Source organism: Petromyzon marinus, chromosome 7 (assembly GCF_048934315.1).
Source record: "Petromyzon marinus isolate PM22_M1 ecotype Great Lakes invasive population chromosome 7, UKy_Petmar_22M1.pri1.0, whole genome shotgun sequence".
Lineage (NCBI taxonomy): Eukaryota > Metazoa > Chordata > Hyperoartia > Petromyzontiformes > Petromyzontidae > Petromyzon > Petromyzon marinus.
In genome coordinates, this window is record NC_133673.1 from 857,671 (window position 1) to 877,316 (window position 19,646).

A 19,646-nucleotide genomic window follows, 5' to 3' on the forward strand; every position below is an offset into this window, starting at 1 on the left:
CCAAACACAGACGCCGGTTCCCAGACTGTCCGGGTCACACCCAGACAGATGGCAACACCAGTGAGTGGGTGAGCTACTGAGTGACTTGGCAAATGAATGAGTATATGAATGAGTGAGTTAGAGAGTGAATGAGTGAGTTAGAGAGTGGGTGAGTGAATGAAATAGTGGATGAGAGAGTGGTATTGTCGCCACCTTTTCCACTGTCGACCAAACCTGGACGTACGTCTCAGTCAGAAATATGTAGATTATCCAAATTACCATGGAGTAAACCGCAATGAAATCAACAGAATACTGGTATCAGATCTTGGTACAAATCAACTTCTACCACCCGAACAGACGCCAAATGACCATCCGGGTCAAACGACGACAGGTGATAACCCTGTGTCTCACCGTGTCTTGAGAGGGCTGCAGCTACTGAAAAACAGCATTCTGAATTATCTTTCACATAACATTCGCTCACCACTTAAAAAAAGTATTTTTTCACACATCCTATCAACATCTTCTCTGAGAATGTACCATTTAGTTTTTCATGATGGTTGTGATTGTTTGGTGAGGTTATACAGAAGTTACCCCACCACAATAATTACTTCAATCAATCAGGGCACATATTAACTAATAGGTGGCTGTAGGAAAATGTTTATGAATAATCGCAGTCGTCTTAACCACCGTGATTGGGAAATTTCCCGAAATGCTTATAGAACTAGTCTGGAACGCAGTGATATATTCACGGCTTTTTCACGACCTATACCGTTATAACGACATAAATAAGTTGACAATGCGTATCGTTCATCCATCTGTCGCTCCACCTAAAAAACATTTTCTATACCCAAGCCATCAGCAGCAATGGTTCAGGACAAGCAAACTCTGGGATCGAATTCGACACACAGCATCTCATTCGCAAGTCAGCGTTGGTTGAATCGGTGCTGGTGAACTGCCGATCTTACAGGTGTAGTGGAGTATGAAGGTGTGTTGTGGAAACTGCGCGAATGCATGATCACACGGACAGTGTGGGTTATCTGGGGTCAGCCTGTGGAGAAGGCGAAAACAGTGTGGGTCGTGTTAGGACAGCCAGGTGCAAAGGCTGGGATGATGAGGTAACGGTTGGGCCAATTAAGCCAGAGGATCAGCAACGGCGGTGATTGGCTGTGGCTGTTGTCTAGGGCGAGGAGGCGTCGAGATGTCTGGAGAAAGGCAGGTGTTTGAGGATGCGAAGCATGCGGAGGCACGCGGGCCAATTAATTAGCGATAATGAGAATGGGGATAAATTGGGGGAGACACACGGAGAGCGGGGAGTTGGAGTTGGGAGCTGGACGAGGAAGACGTGGAGTTGGAAACAGAGTATAAACAGAGTAGAAACAGAGTTTGGAGACAGAGTTTGGAGACAGAGTGGGAAACGGAGTTGGAACAGAGTGTGAAGCAAGACGAAGTAGTTAGCAGTGGAGTGAGCATAGCGATAGCGGAGCTGAAGACGCTGTGTGCGGAGTGTGCGAAGTCGCTGTGTGGGAAGACGCTGTGTGCGGAGTTGCTGAACAGGGAGTCGCTGAGTGCGAAGCAAGTGAAGTGATAGTGGGGAGACAAAGGTGGTGAGCGAGATGAGCGGAGCACGGTGAGCGAGCCATGGTGACCAGGGTACTGTGGAGTGTGGAGGACATGTTGAATGTTGTAAATAAAGCGGTGTTCGAAGAAAGACAGAAGTTGTCCGCGTAAAGTCGAACACTACACAGGCAAAGGACCCTTACCATATGGGTGGTGGAGTCCGTGTTCGACGCAACATTTAAAATTACCGCACTTAACGCAAAATAGCCATTTGCGTCGTTGTGAAGAAAATCATACGAAAACAGGCAATGATCAGTTTAAGTCGTCCATCAGTGTACGCCTCATCGTTTTAACGTCGTTGGAAAAAAATGGGGACATTTATTACGGGTTTAAGTCGTCCATTGGTTTCACGTCGTCGACAAAAAAGTATTATCGCTCGCTACCAAGTTGTATATTTATGCTGCGTGCCTCTTACGTGGCGGAGGGACTACTTTGAGCTGCGTAGTGACAGAGTGCGAAGCTGCGCAGCGTCATTGATTCTTGTGATTGGCACACCGTGTATGCCTCCGCCGTTCGGCTCTCCCCCACCTCAACTCGCTCGAGCCACATCGCCCCCCCCCCATTGCCAAATGGGAGCAAACATTCCCTGATGTAAAGTATTTGTTTGAAACTATAAGTATCTGTTATGTATAATATTTTTACTTAATATATTTGTTTATTTGCGTGTTTGTGGCAATATTTTCTGTACTTTCCTCCAGTATTACTCATTAGTTTAGTATTACTTTTCCTCGTTAAATCGTATGTGATTTATTATGATTTTACGTATGGAGTATTGGGGCGCAGGAACGTATCTCCTGTATTGTAGTTAATTATTATGGGAAATAGCTGATCGGTTAACGTCGTAACGGTTTAAGTCGTGATTTCCAGGAACGAGACCCCGACTTAAACTGAGCATTCCCGGTATTACAAAAAAGTTTTGCTGGCTGGCCGGCGTGAGGCAAGGCAAGTGCGCGGTGTTGATGTCACCGTGCACATCCACGTGGCAACGTAAGCCGAATCCCACAGTGTTGACGTCACGCCTCCCCCGCCCCCCAAACCCCCCCACCACCCTCCAATCCCCCGCCCTCCAAACCCCCCCACCGCCCTCCAATCCCCCGCCCCCCAAACCTCCCCGCCGCCCTCCAACCCCCCGCCCCCCAAACCTCCCCGCCGCCCTCCAACCCCCCCGCCCCCCCAACCCCCCCGCCCCCCAAACCCTCCCCCCTGCCCCCCAACCCCCCTGCCTACTCTCCACCCCGGCCAGCCGGCCGTGGATCCCACGCAAATGCACGGGCAGTGCCAGTGAATAACGAAATAAGCGGATGGAAAAAAAGTCACCTCTATGTCCATCGCTATATTGCTCCTTCATGTTGAAACTGTGTATGTTATTTGCACGGTAGAGCAGTTGAACGTTTTCTGGATACGTCACTCTTGATTAAACATCAGATGTTTGTGTTTGTTAATCTAGTTTCAGTGTGCATCCGATTGTGTTTCCAATATCCGCGTGTAAAGTGGCACGCTACATATTCCATAGTGTGCATTGTTATAGCTCTACATTTCAAATTAAGTCTCCTAAGATTAATTGTGCTTTGACACTGAACAGAACTGAGATGATGGTGCTGTTGGGATGTTTCTGCTCGCAGTGTTAATAACATAAACAGAGATCTCAATGGGTCCCAACTTGCGTCTCATGCAAAGAAAGTGCTACCATAATATTGACTGTTGCCACCTGCCCAGCTTTGACGGGGTTTGACCATCACGAAGGTGTAAATTCTGACAACCAGGATGTGTGAACGTCGACTTAATATGCTTTAAAGCGGAGAGAATTGCGTCTTTAGCCACCGCAGCCCTCTTGTGGCACGCGGCGTTGTCACTGCGCGGGCCTCCTCCCAGCACGGCAATCGGCTTCTCTGCTCGGGTGGCAGGAGGCGATTGGTACCCAGCCCTGGTGGCACCGGTATTGCCATTACAGGAGACTTCACGGCAGGGGCGGAGCCACAGGGGGGGCTGGGGGGGGGCTTAGCCCCCCCTGAAATTTTGGGAAAGTCGGTAATCGAGATAACCGGATATTCGGCTGCTGCAAAATTCTGCAGGCTGCCACCTTGTGCTGCCCTGCAGGCTGCTTGAGCGGCAGCCTTTCGAACTTATTGAAGTTATTAGCCACATCAGCGGCTCCGACCGATTAAAAAAACTCTGCGTTCAAATCCGATAAAATTTGTTTTATACATTTGTGGCGCCCATTGGAAAACATAAACACTGAGATATCTCAGAATATTGAAGTCAGCCCCCGCCCCCCCAAAGTCAAAATCCTGGCTCCGCCCCTGCTTCACGGTGTTGATAATTATAAATCTAGGCCAGGGGTCAGAAACCTGCGGCTCTCTGAGGACTGCTTCGTGACGTTGTCCATTAAGGACCACCGGCCTCGTATTCACGTTGCTTTGCGGCTCTTGAGCTTTTTTAAAAATACAAAATTCGAAACAAACCGCCTCTTTTCGTTATATTGGTGGCCCACTCCTAACTTGAATTATAAGCCCGAGTGTGGTCGACCCAACTTTAATTATTAAAATTAACAGGAAGTATTGTTATGATTATGATTCATTCAAAATGAGACCAAGAAAGTTATTTTATTTCCCCTGCACGTATATGAAAGTGAGATAAAAAAAACGAAAATGCTGAGGGATAAACGAGCAAGTTGGGGTGCGTGGCACATCCCGTGAGGTCATGAAGGCAACGCAAACAATATGTGTTGCCGCGCTATGAACTCCGGTGTGGTCACGCACTTGTCTTGATTTGCTCAAAATCGAGTGCAGCTTGGCGCCAGGCTTGCATTGTGCCACGCACAATCACGCGCCGCTTTATTTAAGCTCGGCGAGCTTCGAGGTGACGGCCGCCGACAGCCCTTGGTGGAGGGGGGGCAACAAAAGCGCCGGGGTGTGGCCGGGCCCTCCGTTATCGCGCTGCGCTACGAGGGTGGCCCCCTTCCCTTCACAAATAATATTGTTGTTGTTGCATTCTCCCATTGTGCCCTCGGTTTCTCTGAAAACAAGGCTGTTTACGCACAAGCTAATGCTGTTTTATCGTGGACGCATTTTTCGCACCCGCGCAAAACGGGTGCGGAGATGACGGAGGCGTGAAATTTTCTGGAAACGTATGGCAGAGGTGCACGGCGTTCCTTGTGCTTGTTGCCTTTCGTGTTCATAAATGATTGCCATTCATTACACCGCAGCTAAATATGTATGTGTGTAAGTGGTGCTCTCTTGGATATCTCTGGCTGGCGATTTCCGGTAGTCATGGCCAGACCGGCCTCCTTGGGGAAATGGCAGCCCGGGAGAGAGAACTTTCCCAGCCCTGTGCCCTCCCCTCACCCCCACTCCATCCACCCCTCACCCTCCCCTCACCCCACTCCATCCACTCCTCGCCCTCCTCTCACTCCACTTAATTTACCCCTCACCCTCTACTCACCCTGCTCCATCCACCCCTCACCCTCCCGTCACCCCACTCCATCCACCCCTCACCCCACTCCATCCACTCCTCACCCTCCCCTCACCCCACTCCATTCACCCCTCACCCTCCCCTCACCCCAATCCATCCACCCCTCACTCCACTCTATCCACTACTCACCCTCCCCTCGCCCCACTCCATTCACCCCTCACCCTCTACTCGCCCTGCTCCATCCACCCCTCACCCTCCCGTCACCCCTCACCCTACTCCATCCACCCCTCACCCTCCCCTCACTCCACTCCATTTACCCCTCACCCCACTCCGTATACCCCTCCCCTAACCCCACTTCACCCTCCCCTCTCCCCATACCCTTCCCTCGCCTTCCCCTCACACCAGGCACCCAGACCCCACACCCAGACCCCAGACCCCAGCTCCTCCCTGAGACCCAATGAAGTGAAGAGTGTGCAGATGCAGACAATGGCACGTTGTTCCCTCCCTCCCTCCATCCTCCATCAAGCTGGCGCATGGCATAGCCCCGACCTCCACTGATTGATGTTGCCTCTGCTCTGCCCAGCCTTTGGATATTTATGTGGATTTCTAATTGTTTGGAAAAAACAGCTGCAAAGTCATGGGAACTGGTACTTTTCCATGACGGGCTTTGTTTAGGAGTCATAGCTCATACAGGTCCTTTATAAATAGCGGCGGCGGCTAACTAGGCTCGCGTTTGCGAGTGTGTCGGTGTGCCGCGACTGCAATGTACAATGTTCACAGTCACAACAAAACCAATGACAGTATTTCAAGCAAATGGCTAATGCTTTTGAATTTCACTCTCAATGCTCAACCATCTCTCAACAAATAACTCACCCTCCGCTCATACAACGCCAGCCATCCTTGACTACCCCCACCAAACAATGCGATGTTTTTGTAACGCAAACGTGAGCACAACAAAAGCTGAATTCCAGCATGGAACATCCTCTTGATTTTAGTTTTGGCCTCAATGCTTCTCTGAGCTTTTAAGGAGGGTGAGTGGTATATGCACAGGCCCAACTAAAAAAAAACAATAATAATCAGGATATTCAGCAATGGGTTCCAAATGGATTCCGACCGCTGGTATAGCATTACATAATAACGCATTGTTCACAACTGCTTTTGTGTGGCAGGGTGGAGGCACAGTGGTAACGCTTGTGCCTCAGTGGTAACGCTCATGCCTGACGGCAATAATTCGATTCCTGACTTGGGCGATTTCCACGCGGAGTTTGAACATTCTCGCCTTGCTCTGCAGTGTGAGTGTGCGTGCCTGAGCATGTGGCGTTTGTATTTTCTCCCTCTGTCCTGCGTGGGTTTCCTCCTGTTCTTCGAATTTCATACCGAAGCAACAACAACAAAAAAACAACTCTCCAATGTCACTGGAATTGGCCAAAACTTCCTAATGCTGAAAAATGACCTGCAAATTACTCGATTGGGATCACACATAGCAGCAAACATCGCCCCAAACTGTGAACACTTGGCAGGACCCTCCTGAAAAAAATCGTGAAACTCGATGAGGCTTTCCTGGGCAAAATAAGCATAAATACATAAAGGCAAACAATGCATATAGCAGGAATGCAGCATCGTAGATATTGGCAACCAAGAGCAAGACCGGAGCCAGATGGCTGGTGCAGAAGGGGCAGGCCATGGAGGTGGCTGTTTCCAATGGGAGGAAGCAATGGCCAGGTATGGTGGCATCCACGCAAAGGCTGTGGTGACCTTTTGACCTTGGGTTTAGGTGTACTATGCAAAGCAGTGTGAGCAAAATAATTAGTAAAATGTGATTAACCAATACGAATATATTATTCAGCAGAAGCATTTATTTGTTTCCACAAGTTGACATATACCACTATGGTGGAATTATTTGTTGATTTGTTCCCAAAAAAACGGGTTTCAACGTGTTGATAATTTCGATGCATGGTATTTATCACCGACTTGAGCTGCAAGCGCACCCTGGCCGGCGTTGTTGTATTCACTCTCTTTGGGAAGTGGCTTTGCCCCGCGATGAAAGTCATTGCACGTGCAGTAGAAGCGTGTTTGTTGTGCATTGCTCTCAAATGAGTGCCGCGTTTGCAATGACAATGTGTGCTCACTGGTTCATCTTTAGCGATGAAGGAAAATGTTCCCTTCATGCTTGCTCTATGTATATCTCTCCAAGACAAATATACCCTGTAGAGCCTTAAAATACTTTTTGGGGCAAATGCTGTTCGCGAGCAGCACCTATGGATGCCAGCACGGCACACGAGGGGGTAGGTGGCCAGCATTACGCAGTATCGCCATATCCAGTGGTCCAAATTGAAATGTGAACGTGCCATTGTCCAAAATGTCACCGATTGTATAAAATGTTTTACTTGGAAGGTTAGGGCAATGTTGTTGACGAGTGTGTTGACTTTGTTTGCTTGTTGTTATTTGTGCTTGTGTACCACTGCCAGAGCATGTTCACTGCCATTTCCCTCTCTGTGGGCGCATCAAGCTGGAGGAATAGGACCCGTTTTGCGAAGTGCCGTGGTAAACGCGTGTTTGGTGTCATGAGAAGTGTCCGTACATGTGTGTTTGGTGTTCTGAGAAGCGCTGGTACATGCGTGTTTGGTGGTATGAGAAGTGCTGGAACACACGTGCTTGGTGTTATGTATGAGAAGTTCCGGTACACGCATGTTTGGTGTTATGAGAAGTGTCGGTCCAATGTTACGAGTCTATCTCGAACATGGTTCCATCTCTCTCCCTCGGCTACTCTTTGTTCATATCCAATCGTCCATAAGAGGTTTTATTTGGGGTTAGATCGCGTCAATGCGTGTCGTTAAACCCACCATCACCACCCGACACGGCCAATTAGTAAGGTTTCTCACATGAATAAAACGTTCCAATTAGTTACCAGTTCAGCAAACCGATGTGTTGGAGAGTAAACCCACAACGTTTACAATTCGTCACACTCATTCCTGCTGCTACTTTCTTCACACGCTCCAGTCCCTTGCTACAACGTCTTCACTCATTCACGAGTTGTCTTCCCACTGACGTCTCCCGTCATTCTTTACCCAGCCGTTTTTTTGCAGCGTTCCGTGCTTTCAAGCTTTCGTTGCGATATTCTTGTCTCTTTACATCTCTCGACTTTCTCAAAATGTTTTTGTTTGTTTAAAATAAGTGGTCCTCTGTTTGCTTTGAAACATTTCCCCCCTCCACGATAGTTATTGCATCGCTTAAGGTGGTTTAAAATCGGTTACTTGCTGATGCGTACGTTGATGTTGAAAACATAACATTTTTCCCGTAATTTGCTTTGCCCTCTCCTTGGCAAAGTTGTACCCCACCAGTCTGAGGGTGAGCCGTGTCTACGATCTGGGGTGTGTACGTTCGAATACAAAATTAACTGTGTCGGCTTCTTCTGCCTCCATTGTGGAGATTCTGTAATTTTGTAATATCTCGGCGTCTTCATTGTCTGCAAACCCGAAAGGGTTCTCACCACTTTCATTCCTCGACCCAATGCCAGTCACCATTTCGCTTCCCCATCCCCACAACGCGTCACGCACGTGGTGTGTTAAAGCTCCCAATGCGATGTTGTAACACGTGTTAACTTCATCGAGAAAGATGGTTAATCTCAGAATATATTTGATCTACAGATTCAGAATCTTTATTTAGGATGAGCTATGAAGCTCTTTTGCACAGATGTCCAGTCGGGGTGGGTCAGAAAATTATGTATTGCCATCATCATCGTAGCTTGTTGTTCGAGCGTATGTGTGAGTTATCTCTAAACTGTAGGGTTTTGAGAGCCTCAATGTTCGCTGTGAAACTTCCCTGGTGAACTCCTGAACTCTAAAACTCCCACCCCTGAACAATTACGACCTCTCCCTCTACAATATAAATGGTTACTGCTATCAGATGTATGGAGTTCTCCACTTTTCCTTCTCACCACACCGATGCTGTCTGCTGATCTTTCTCAATTGTCTCCAGTTTGACAATGGCTCGATTCTTCTGGCGGAGTCAACACATGGTATGTATCGATGGCCAAATCAAGACGGCGCTGAGTTCTTACCAAGCGATTCCTAACATCGCTGACTCCCTACACGACCCTGCCCACCGTCTCGTTTGATGAAATGAAGGTGAACTGTGCGCTGGACCAACCCCCTTCCCCCCCCCCACGTAGGAGAGGGTCACCTGAGTTTGCGTAAATGCGCTCTCTCTCCGCGTCGTGTGAGTGTCCTCAGCAAACCATACTCACAAGCGTGGGGGAAGTATGACCACGTACCCATCTTCCCGCCGACGGAAGTGCAGCCTGAAATATCCCGTTGGGCCGTAAATAGACATCAACGCAAATTTTTTTAATATGTAAATCTTAACAAAACAAAAAAAATATATCAAATAAAAAAGTGTGAGCCACACATAGTCCGATAGTGAATGAGCAAAGTGGGATAATTGGACCACTCTTTAATGTCAACAGGGGCGAGTGAATATCCACTTTACATTGGATGCAAGGAGAATGCGAGAATTTCATTACTCTGTTGCCCAGTTCAGATAGCTTGGGCCAAAATCACATGAGGCTGAATAATTAAAATGATTGAAATGTGTGACTTGTCACTCATTTGAATGAATATTGTTTGTTAAAGTGCTGAGCTTTGCAATGACCTCGTCACTTACAAAAGCCGACACTCACTGTCCAATAACACGTGACCTCTCTCAGCCATGGGTCTTACCCCCCCCCCCCGTGTTCCCAGCACCCCTCTTGTGTAGCTGCATCCCTCCCCCTCGTCACGTATCCCACGATATCTCCCAATCTCTACTGACTGCTCCTAAGGTGCTCAACACGACCAAACACGAGCAGTAGCACCGTCGTGGAGAGAATATAACGCAACAGAATAAGGACACAGACAATACACCTCTTTTAGATATTGCCCCTGGCCCCCCCTCCCCCCTCATATGAATAACAAAATCATTTTTACAGATCCCACCAGCCACACAGCCTTATGGGAATGCATAATTTCAGCAGACTAAAAAGTCCGAACCAATCCAGAGTTTTCTTGTGTTGAACCAATGCTTCTGGGGTTGTGCAACTCCCAGGGAGGGGGGGGGCATTGTGACTGACTGGATGTGTAAAAAACATAGCTACATTTTTTGGTGCGGGGCGGGGGAGATATGTACAAAATAGGTGAATTGTCTGCTTGTTTATTACGTGCAAGAAGAGCTCCTCTGTGCAGTGAAGATGTTTCACCATCTACGCTAAACTGTCATTCCTTTGAAGAGTTTAACCAGGATTAAACGTGGGGAAAATATAGTTTTGTTTGCTAAACCCTCATTACGTGGCTACTATTTTTGTTGTACGGTTTGCTGGGGCAGCATATTTTTTTATTATCAATGACAAATTGATGGAGTGGAGTTGACATAAAACACACGAAAGAAAATTCCACAATGTCACGGAGTTGGGAGCCACGCAGAATGACTGGCCGCTTGTCGTTTGAATTAAAATTTGGTGACAACTCAATTTACAACGGGGTCAGTGGTGCGTATGCACGTGGTTCATGTACACGTGGTGCATAAACACGTGCGTATAAAATGTACCAGTTTACAGCGTACACTATACCGTGTTATCGGAAAATAATTTAACAAAACCAAACATCCATCCCGCACCGCACAGAACTAAATATGAACCATAAACATCCCCACAGAATGGAAAGGACCGTCCCTTGCCTTTGCCAATTTATGAATGAACAAATATTTGTCGCAGTTTTTAAACACAATTAAGGCCCTACGTGCCCATTGTTTACTTCCAACAAAAAGATTCAGCAGAAGCCACTTAGTGTAATAATTCGAACGTCGCTTTGGCAAGTTCCTGAGAATTCCAGATAAGCGGTCCCTGAGGTAACATTATGCAGCAAAAACGATAAGCAAAAGGAAAGAGTGGCGACCGCAGCGTAATGGCCCTGTCTTGTTAAGATCTTAAAAGAGGATCCTCAAATAAGATGGAAGCCAATTAGAACCCATTAGAGATACAGACTCTAATCAGATGATGATGATGATGCCAATGAAAGTATGCAAGTTGTTTTAAAAACAATACAGATGAGGTGGCTCTGTGACCTGTGGGCTCGTGCCCAGCGTTGGGAGTGTAAAGGTACAAGTGCCACGATGGATCCTCTTCATCCTGCAGCAGCCGTTTCCCCTCCGAGGAAACATCGCTCTGCAGGAAGGGGACCCATTCTGAGCAGTGACGGTGCGCGCGCGTTTGCCGTTATTAGAAGTTCTGGCATGACGTACCATCATAATATTCCAGCATATTTCCACCACTGCTCGTATCCACGTGCGCATTGAACTACAATCACCAAGATTCCAGTGCTTGCATTGTTGGCCTTAAACTTTGGCAACCAACCAGTAATGAGAACAGATTAAATTATCAATGACTACCGAAACAAATTCGCATCAACTTCTCTTTAATCTAATTCAGCCTTGCATAAATCCAAGTACAATTTTGATGGTAAAAGCACTAGTGTGCCATTAAACGTTAGGCACTAACTAAAGATTTGTTGCCATTTTACAGTTTGGGTAAATGAAGCCAATTTAAGAGACACGGGAAGCAGTTCCGTGGCGTTGCCTGTGGTCAGTTTAGACACTTTTTTATTGGGTGAATATTGTGAACAATAGCCATATCAGACATTATTGCATATAATCAGTATAATCATTGGATGATGCTTGGTAGTCAGAAGGGAGTTACCAAATCCTCAGCCTCATGCCTCGGTATCCATTGAGCAATGTTAATAATATACACGATACATGTCATGTTACTGTTAAATGAAGGGAACAGTACAGTGCCGCAATAATTCAGAGTTTGTGGTTAAACAGCGAGGTTTAAATGCGCTCACTCACAGAGTTTTCTACGGCTGTCAAAGCTGTCCGTTTCAGACATTGGAGGTAATAACGGGATTTGATGAGTAAGTGCAGTCTATGACAATTTAATCTCAAAGCAGAATATTAAATAGAAATTAATCATAAAACTAATCCATCGGGCAAATTTGAGGAACCGAAGTGCTAAAAGTGCTGCCATGTTCACTGTTGTAGGTTTATGGACGTTTTTGCAAGGGAATTCATATCTGCAACTTTAATTGCTTTACCTAAATAACTGAAGTTTACATTTCATGTAAATAATGATAAAGCAACGTGAACTAAAATAAATCTGTCGGCGCGTGTTTCACTTGACTCTAATCAATGCATCTATGTAGTGGCCAGATATAGCACTCGTAAAAAAATCCCTTAACTTAGATATTAAACACACAATTTAGATATTATATGGAGCATTTAAATGATACTTTATCCAATGAAAGAAGCATTTTATACATCACACACGCTTCACGGCTAACCTCATGGCGCTGGAGGGAACAGAAATGGTAACCCAGGTCACCCTTGCAAATGCGACTACTCTGTTCTCTTGAGTTCTCAACTTCGTCAAACCAAATCAACGCGAACCTTGAAAACGAACTGTGTTTGGACTCGGAGGCACCTCGAACGACACACACCTTGGACCGGTTTTCAACATAATCGACTACTGCACTAACGTCGGATAATGTAGCTTATATTTTACATATGTATATATTCTTAGTTCTTTCGGTAAAGTCACGAAGAAGGGAAATAATAAAATAATACAAATTAAACAATAAAATTTTCACGACGTTTCGATTGCAACACAAGCAATCATCATCAGGTGTGAAAAAAAATTCTTGCTGTGGTTTTCACACCTGATGATGATTGGTTGTGTTGCAATCGAAACGTCGTGAGAATGTTGTTTTATTTGTATTATTTTATTATTTTCCTTCTACGTAACTTTACCGAAATAACCAAGAATATGAATCCCTGCAGTCACGAAAGCTTTCAATCTAAATTCATATGTATATACTTAAATTACATTTTTCCAATTAATTTGTTCCATGTTATATGACATTTAACAGTTGACTAAAGTAATGACAAATCAACTTAAGCGTTTGGCAGGCACTTGCCGGATAATTTCACATGGGTCATTCGTTGAATTAGTCAGCAAGTGATTGGAATTTGTTTAAAGTCCTTAGTCAAAATGAAAAAAATATAGGAAAATGTTAATATATAATTAATTATGCATCAATACGTTGTCTACAAAGCATTTATTAAATACTTATTGGGGCCATTTATAATTGACAGAAGAGGGACTTTAAACGATTGCTTACTCATGTGACTGCATGCCGACATTTACCTTAATTAAACCCAAAGACTGTACATACGTTGGTGTTTAATCCATGATATTTATCCGATATTTTTTTTAGCAACCCTTTGTTGCTGACGTCTTATAGAAGTTGCTCAATTAAAAATATTTCTGGAAATGTGCTCATAAATAAATCACCGTCCGTGGACACCATCACTGTCAAAACCCCCGACCAGGGCCGAAACAAATGCGGGCAATCGGCGGGCAGGCCGGGCTCTTATGAAGCAACGCGAGAATAACGCGTGCACCGCGGCGCATGCAGCACGCCCCAACAGAGATCCCCTGTGTAGCTTTAACATAATTTTGGGGCAAGTGCTGTAGCGATTAGCACCTACGAAGGCCGGCAGGGCACACGAGGGCGTGGGTGGCCAGCACCACCACGCACGGCCGCCTTTGTCTCCCTAAGTGTCGATGTCTACACACCGCACTATGTACTCATTTTAGGCTGAGTCGACCTAGGCGAGGCCCAGGACCAGTTAAGATAATCATCACTGGTGTTGGCCGTGAGCGGGAATTTATACCCAGGTTTACCGGGTTCGTAGCGCAGTGCGGTAACCGTTGCACTACCGCTCCTCTCTTTGACACTCGCACATACAGCAACACATCCACTGGATGCTTGTACATAGCGGAACTCTACTAGGAACAACGGTATTACTCAAACATTAAAGTGGATCACTTTCGTAATGGTAAGAACCAACAGTTGAAGGCGATGTTACTTGAGCTCCTGAATAGCGTTATGGTGTTGTTTTGATGCGAGTTTAAGGGCTGTCAGACGTAATAATAATCATTACAGTCGTCGTCGTCGTGGAGAATATAAATAACAAAACAGATGAGCACACGATATGTCTCCTCCACAAATCCGTGTTTCGTTCACAACCCATTGGACACAGCTTTATGGGAGTGCATAATTCCAGCAGCATAGGCCTCTCAGAAGGTCGTGAGGTCGACTGGTTGTTTAAACAACATTTGTTTTTTTCTATATAGAGGGATAGATATATGAACGAGATATTGCCTTCTTGTATTATTTATATTCTCCACAACGACGCTTCTGATTATTGAGTTAAGTATTATATAATTGTGCGACGAACTAGGACCCATATCTAACAGAGTGCGTCCTTGCATGTAATCTTTGTCAGTCTGCCAGCATTGGTTCAAGCAAGCCTGACTGCTGATGAGACACTGTGTGTTGAAACCGATCCAGAGTTTGCTTGCACTGAATCCAATACTGCTGGAATTATGCACTTCCAGAAGGCTGTGCGTGTGGCCAATAGGTGTGTAAGAGATACTTTTAATTTTTATGTGGAGAGATGGACATATGAAGGAGACGTATTGTGAGCTATTGGACGTCACTATTGAGCAATAAAGGTGAGCGAATTGTCAGTGGAAAACCAGACGGCTCAGCCATCGCAAGTCTGAACATTGCGCAGATGATACGTGAAACAGGAACGCAATAACGTAAAACAAATATGATATGTCTACTGGTGACCAGAGATTTCGCACGAATGAATAATTGCAACTCAAAGGGGAGGAGAGAGGAATTGTGGACGGCCAGAGCAAGGCCCTTCCAGGCACAGCTGAGAAGACTGCCCCCCCCCCATTGTGCAAGGTTGAGATGTATAAATAGAATAAAATTAGAGTTATGCTTTTTTTACATAGCAGCTGAGTATAGGCCCAAAGACCCAAGGAGTTTAGGTGGTCAGCAACAAACAACTAGCACAATCATCAACGCTGTAAGAGATAGGAGTGTAACACGTTTCTTGGTTTGAGCGAGGTGATTGTAGTAGGGGCTTTGGGAAAAAGAGATGATGATGGATCAGGGAATTCAAACAGTGGAGCAGTGCCAGAGAAGAAGCAGAGAGAGAAGGGAGGTGACGTGCAGTGTGGTTGGTGAGTGGTGGGGATGTTGTTGTGACGTGCAGTGTGGTTGGTGAGTGGTGGGCGTGTTGTTGTGACCTGCAGTGTGGTTGGTGAGTGGTGGGTGAGTGGTGGGTGTGTTGTTGTGACCTGCAGTGTGGTTGGTGAGTGGTGTGTGAGTGGTGGGTGTGTTGTTGTGACCTGCAGTGTGGTTGGTGAGTGGTGGGGATGTTGTGACCTGCAGTGTGGTTGGTGAGTGGTGGGGATGTTGTTGTGACATGCAGTGTGGTTGGTGAGTGGTGGGTGTGTGGTGGGTGTGTTGTGACCTGCAGTGTGGTTGGTGAGTGGTGGGTGTGTTGTTGTGACCTGCAGTGTGGTTGGTGAGTGGTGGGTGTGTTGTTGTGACCTGCAGTGTGGTTGGTGAGTGGTGGGTGTATTGTTGTGACCTGCAGTATGGTTGGTGAGTGGTGGGTGTGTTGTTGTGACCTGCAGTGTGGTTGGTGAGTGGTGGGTGAGTGGTGGGGATGTTGTTGTGACGTGCAGTGTGGTTGGTGAGTGGTGGGTGAGTGGTGGGTGTGTTGTGACCTGCAGTGTGGTTGGTGAGTGGTGGGTGAGTGGTGGGGATGTTGTTGTGACCTGCAGTGTGGTTGGTGAGTGGTGGGTGAGTGGTGGGGATGTTGTTGTGACGTGCAGTGTGGTTGGTGAGTGGTGGGTGAGTGGTGGGGATGTTGTTGTGACGTGCAGTGTGGTTGGTGAGTGGTGGGTGAGTGGTGGGTGTGTTGTTGTGACCTGCAGTGTAGTTGGTGAGTGGTGGGTGTGTTGTTGTGACCTGCAGTGTGGTTGGTGAGTGGTGGGTGAGTGGTGGGTGTATTGTTGTGACCTGCAGTGTGGTTGGAGAGTGGTGGGTGAGTGGTGGGTGTGTTGTTGTGACCTGCAGTGTGGTTGGTGAGTGGTGGGTGAGTGGTGGGGATGTTGTTGTGACGTGCAGTGTGGTTGGTGAGTGGTGGGTGAGTGGTGGGGATGTTGTTGTGACGTGCAGTGTGGTTGGTGAGTGGTGGGTGAGTGGTGGGGATGTTGTTGTGACCTGCAGTGTGGTTGGTGAGTGGTGGGTGAGTGGTGGGGATGTTGTTGTGACGTGCAGTGTGGTTGGTGAGTGGTGGGTGTGTTGTTGTGACCTGCAGTGTGGCTGGTGAGTGGTGGGTGAGTGGTGGGTGTGTTGTTGTGACCTGCAGTGTGGTTGGAGAGTGGTGGGTGTGTTGTTGTGACCTGCAGTGTGGTTGGTGAGGGGTGGGTGTGTTGTTGTGAGCTCCAGTGTGGTTGGTGAGTGGTGGGTGAGTGGTGGGTGTGTTGTTGTGACCTGCAGTGTGGTTGGTGAGTGGTGGGCGTGTTGTTGTGACCTGCAGTGTGGTTGGAGAGTGGTGTGTGAGTGGTGGGTGTGTTGTTGTGACCTGCAGTGTGGTTGGTGAGTGGTGGGTGAGTGGTGGGTGTGTTGTTGTGACATGCAGTGTGGTGGTTGAACTCAGCGTGGATGAGATGAAACAGTCAATCTGATACACCGACACCTCGACATCATGATGATGTTGAGTTGAATGACTTGTATCGCACAATACTGGAGTGTGGTGGTTGCAGTATCTGCTAAACCCAGGACAAAAGCCTTCTAAGCTCTGGCTTCAAACCTGGCAGCACGTCTGGCTGCTTGGTCCGTGTGCGTGGAACGTGCTGCAAGCGATAATGTCTGTGCCTTCTAGGTTCAACTCAGTAATTGCCCTTTAACGTGGAACAACAAGACCCTCCATTGTTCCCAGTGGCATGCTCTTGGCTGCACTGGAAGACAGATGCAACGTACACAAACTAATTTAGAATGTGCTTTGTTATTGGAACTCCCTTAAATATAAATTAAGAATAAAAGTTGCAGACAACTGACATATTTCAACGTTAGAAAACCCACGTGTGTTTGTCACTGGGGTGTATGTATTTGCTCTACTGTACACATGTTGGGACACAGCATTTCAGTCCGTACTAGGCATTTCTTTATTGTGTAAAATAATTCTTCTTCTTTCATATGGCTGCTGATTTAGATGCAGAGCAAAAACGACAATTCAACCATTCAGGTGGTCAAGCCAGACAACCGCGTCAGGAGCAGCGGGAGTGTATCACCGTCACGTCTCCTTTGTATTTGTGGATCGGGGCATTACTTCGTCATACGTTGTACGGTCTGTTTTGGATGGCCACGGTCGTACATTAACACTTAGCAAGCTACTTGTTGCTGAGCTGAAATCGAGTCGAATTAATAGTTTTGTGTAAGTAGGGCAGTCGATCGGGGGCGTACCCCATGCCTCTATATGACGAATGCTGCCAGTCGGCAGGGATTACCACCACCACGAGCGAGTTAATCCGTTGCATCGCCACGAGACGCTCCCTCCCACGTAACCACGTGGAGCCGCTGGGTGTCGGGATATCTTTCGTTCCCCTCATTGGCCTCACGAACACATGTGAGTTGAGTGACTTTCGCCCCCCAACCCCGCCCAGAAGATCCTCCATCTTTGTCTCATTGTGTGTGCCCTGAGCACTCCTGGGGTCCTCAGCAATTAGTACTTCTCCACACTGCCACAGGGTGCGACGAGCACACCTCAACTTCTTCTGGCTCGATGAAGGAAGATGCGGAGAGCGAGCCGCGGCCTTGGGCAACTCAAGCGATGATGGCTGGCGTGTCACCGAACATCACTGCACAGACGTGGTTGCTGCTTGCCATGGGCACAATGCCGAGGGCTCCTGACTTTCCTGCACACCCAATGGTATCCATCGACCGAATAACGCACCAACTCATGGTATCCATAATCCATGGGAAGAACCATGCACCCACTGCCACTTGGGTGACAGATAGGAGGTTATTGTGCTGTACATGTCCACCTATGTCCAGTGGTGGGAATGTAAATGCGGAAGCGCCGCTATGAAATATATTTGTCCGGCAGCAGACCTGGACCACTGCCGTTTGCCCTCAGCGGAAACGCCGCGGGGGTAGGAATAGGAACCGTTCTGGAAAGTGCCGGTATGCCGCACGTTTTTGACGTCATGAGATGCGTTGGTATGGCGAGCTGTCGTATACCGGGTGCATGGCAACCACTGGCCGTGGTCGTGAATACGTTTGTCGCTCGAGCAGTGAGGTCCTCGCGCCCTCACCTGTATTTGCTGCTGCAGCACGTTGATCTTCTGTTGCTGCTGCAGGAGCTGCTGTTGCTGGCGAGCGATCTGTAAGAGAGCAAAAACGCAACATGCTCATTAGCGTCGTCATTGTGGAGGATGCAAGGGGCAAAACAAATAAGCGGCCAATACGTCGCCTCGTTCCGCATGTCTGTTCTACCACGTACAAAAATAAAAAAAGTATTTTTTTTTACACATTCCATCAGACCCTGCTGATGAGACACCAAATGTCAAAATAGGTCCAGAGTTTGCTTGTGTTGAAACCGATTATTCAAAACTGTAATGATGATAACCCATGAACCAATGCTGCTGAATGTATACAGTCCTAGACGGCCGTTCGGCTGATGTGTAAGAAAACAACATCCTTGAGATTAATTTTCTAAAAAGTGATTGAGTGATCAGCTTGGCAGGAGCATAGTCGGCCTCCGGGATGATACTGAACGCCTTTGGAAGAGCGTGGGCCAGCGTTGCTGAACGCTCGAGTTTGGGCCATGGAAGGCCCTGCAGAATCCAACTTTGTTCTTCAGCGTTTGTGTGTCACCTTCGGCCTATGCAAGAAGTCAATGATGACAAATTGGTGATTGAGCTTAAATTTGATCAGGAGCAGCTCTGAGGGGTGTTTTTATTTGACAGTTACACTATCAAATGCACTCTCGTATGCACAAATGCACAATTTAGATGCTGTAAAATAGAACTGGCAGAGTATCTTTCATTGCTTTCTGGCCATTCCGGTAGTTGCTGTGTGACCTGAACATGCTTTTTTCCCTTTTTATAGATGGCAGAAGAATGGCAGGTAATGGGTGCAAAATGCTGAATATCTCCTAAACTTGCACAGTGAACAACACAGCAAGGCCTTTAGGTGACTCATAATACGAGTAATCTGCAAAACAGCATGGGCTTTACTAATGATGAGGGCAAACCCAAAGAGAACCCCACAGGCAAGTCTTCAACAAGGTAGAGCCTTTAAGCGCAATGCACGCAAATTCCTTGTAACAAGGTATAGGTCTTGAATGCAAAATATAGCAAAGGCGCTCTGCTATGAGGTGATCCGAGTGTAGCCAGGGATTGTCTTCACACAGTCAGGGATCTCTTAACGGAGACTCTGGTTAAATAGATCTATTCAAGTAAACCAGGCACGTCACAAAGCCAACATCCTGAGTCAACAATGTTTCCTAATCTGTGATTAGTCATCCTGATGTGCACTCCGCCTGTGGTTATATTTCTAAACGAAATACCTTAGTGCTCCTCACTTTCACTATGAATAATTGTGAACGTCTCAAACAGAAAGCAAAATGGGGAAAAAAAAAATATTTGTCAACAATCGTTTCCATTGTGCTGTTAT

The 19,646-nt window shown here is 47.0% G+C and overlaps 1 protein-coding gene across 4 annotated transcripts in view; it reads right to left on the reverse strand.

The window, feature by feature from the left end:
- Positions 1 to 19,646, reverse strand: part of LOC116939824 (transcription factor Sox-5-like) — a 311,281-nt gene that overhangs the window by 144,921 nt on the left and 146,714 nt on the right. For all 4 annotated transcript variants that reach the window (XM_032948675.2, XM_076065203.1, XM_032948674.2 and 1 more), the window contains one exon: positions 18,284 to 18,352. In XM_032948675.2, coding sequence (XP_032804566.1) covers positions 18,284 to 18,352 — 69 coding nt within the window. The remainder of the gene's footprint in view (positions 1 to 18,283; positions 18,353 to 19,646) is intronic.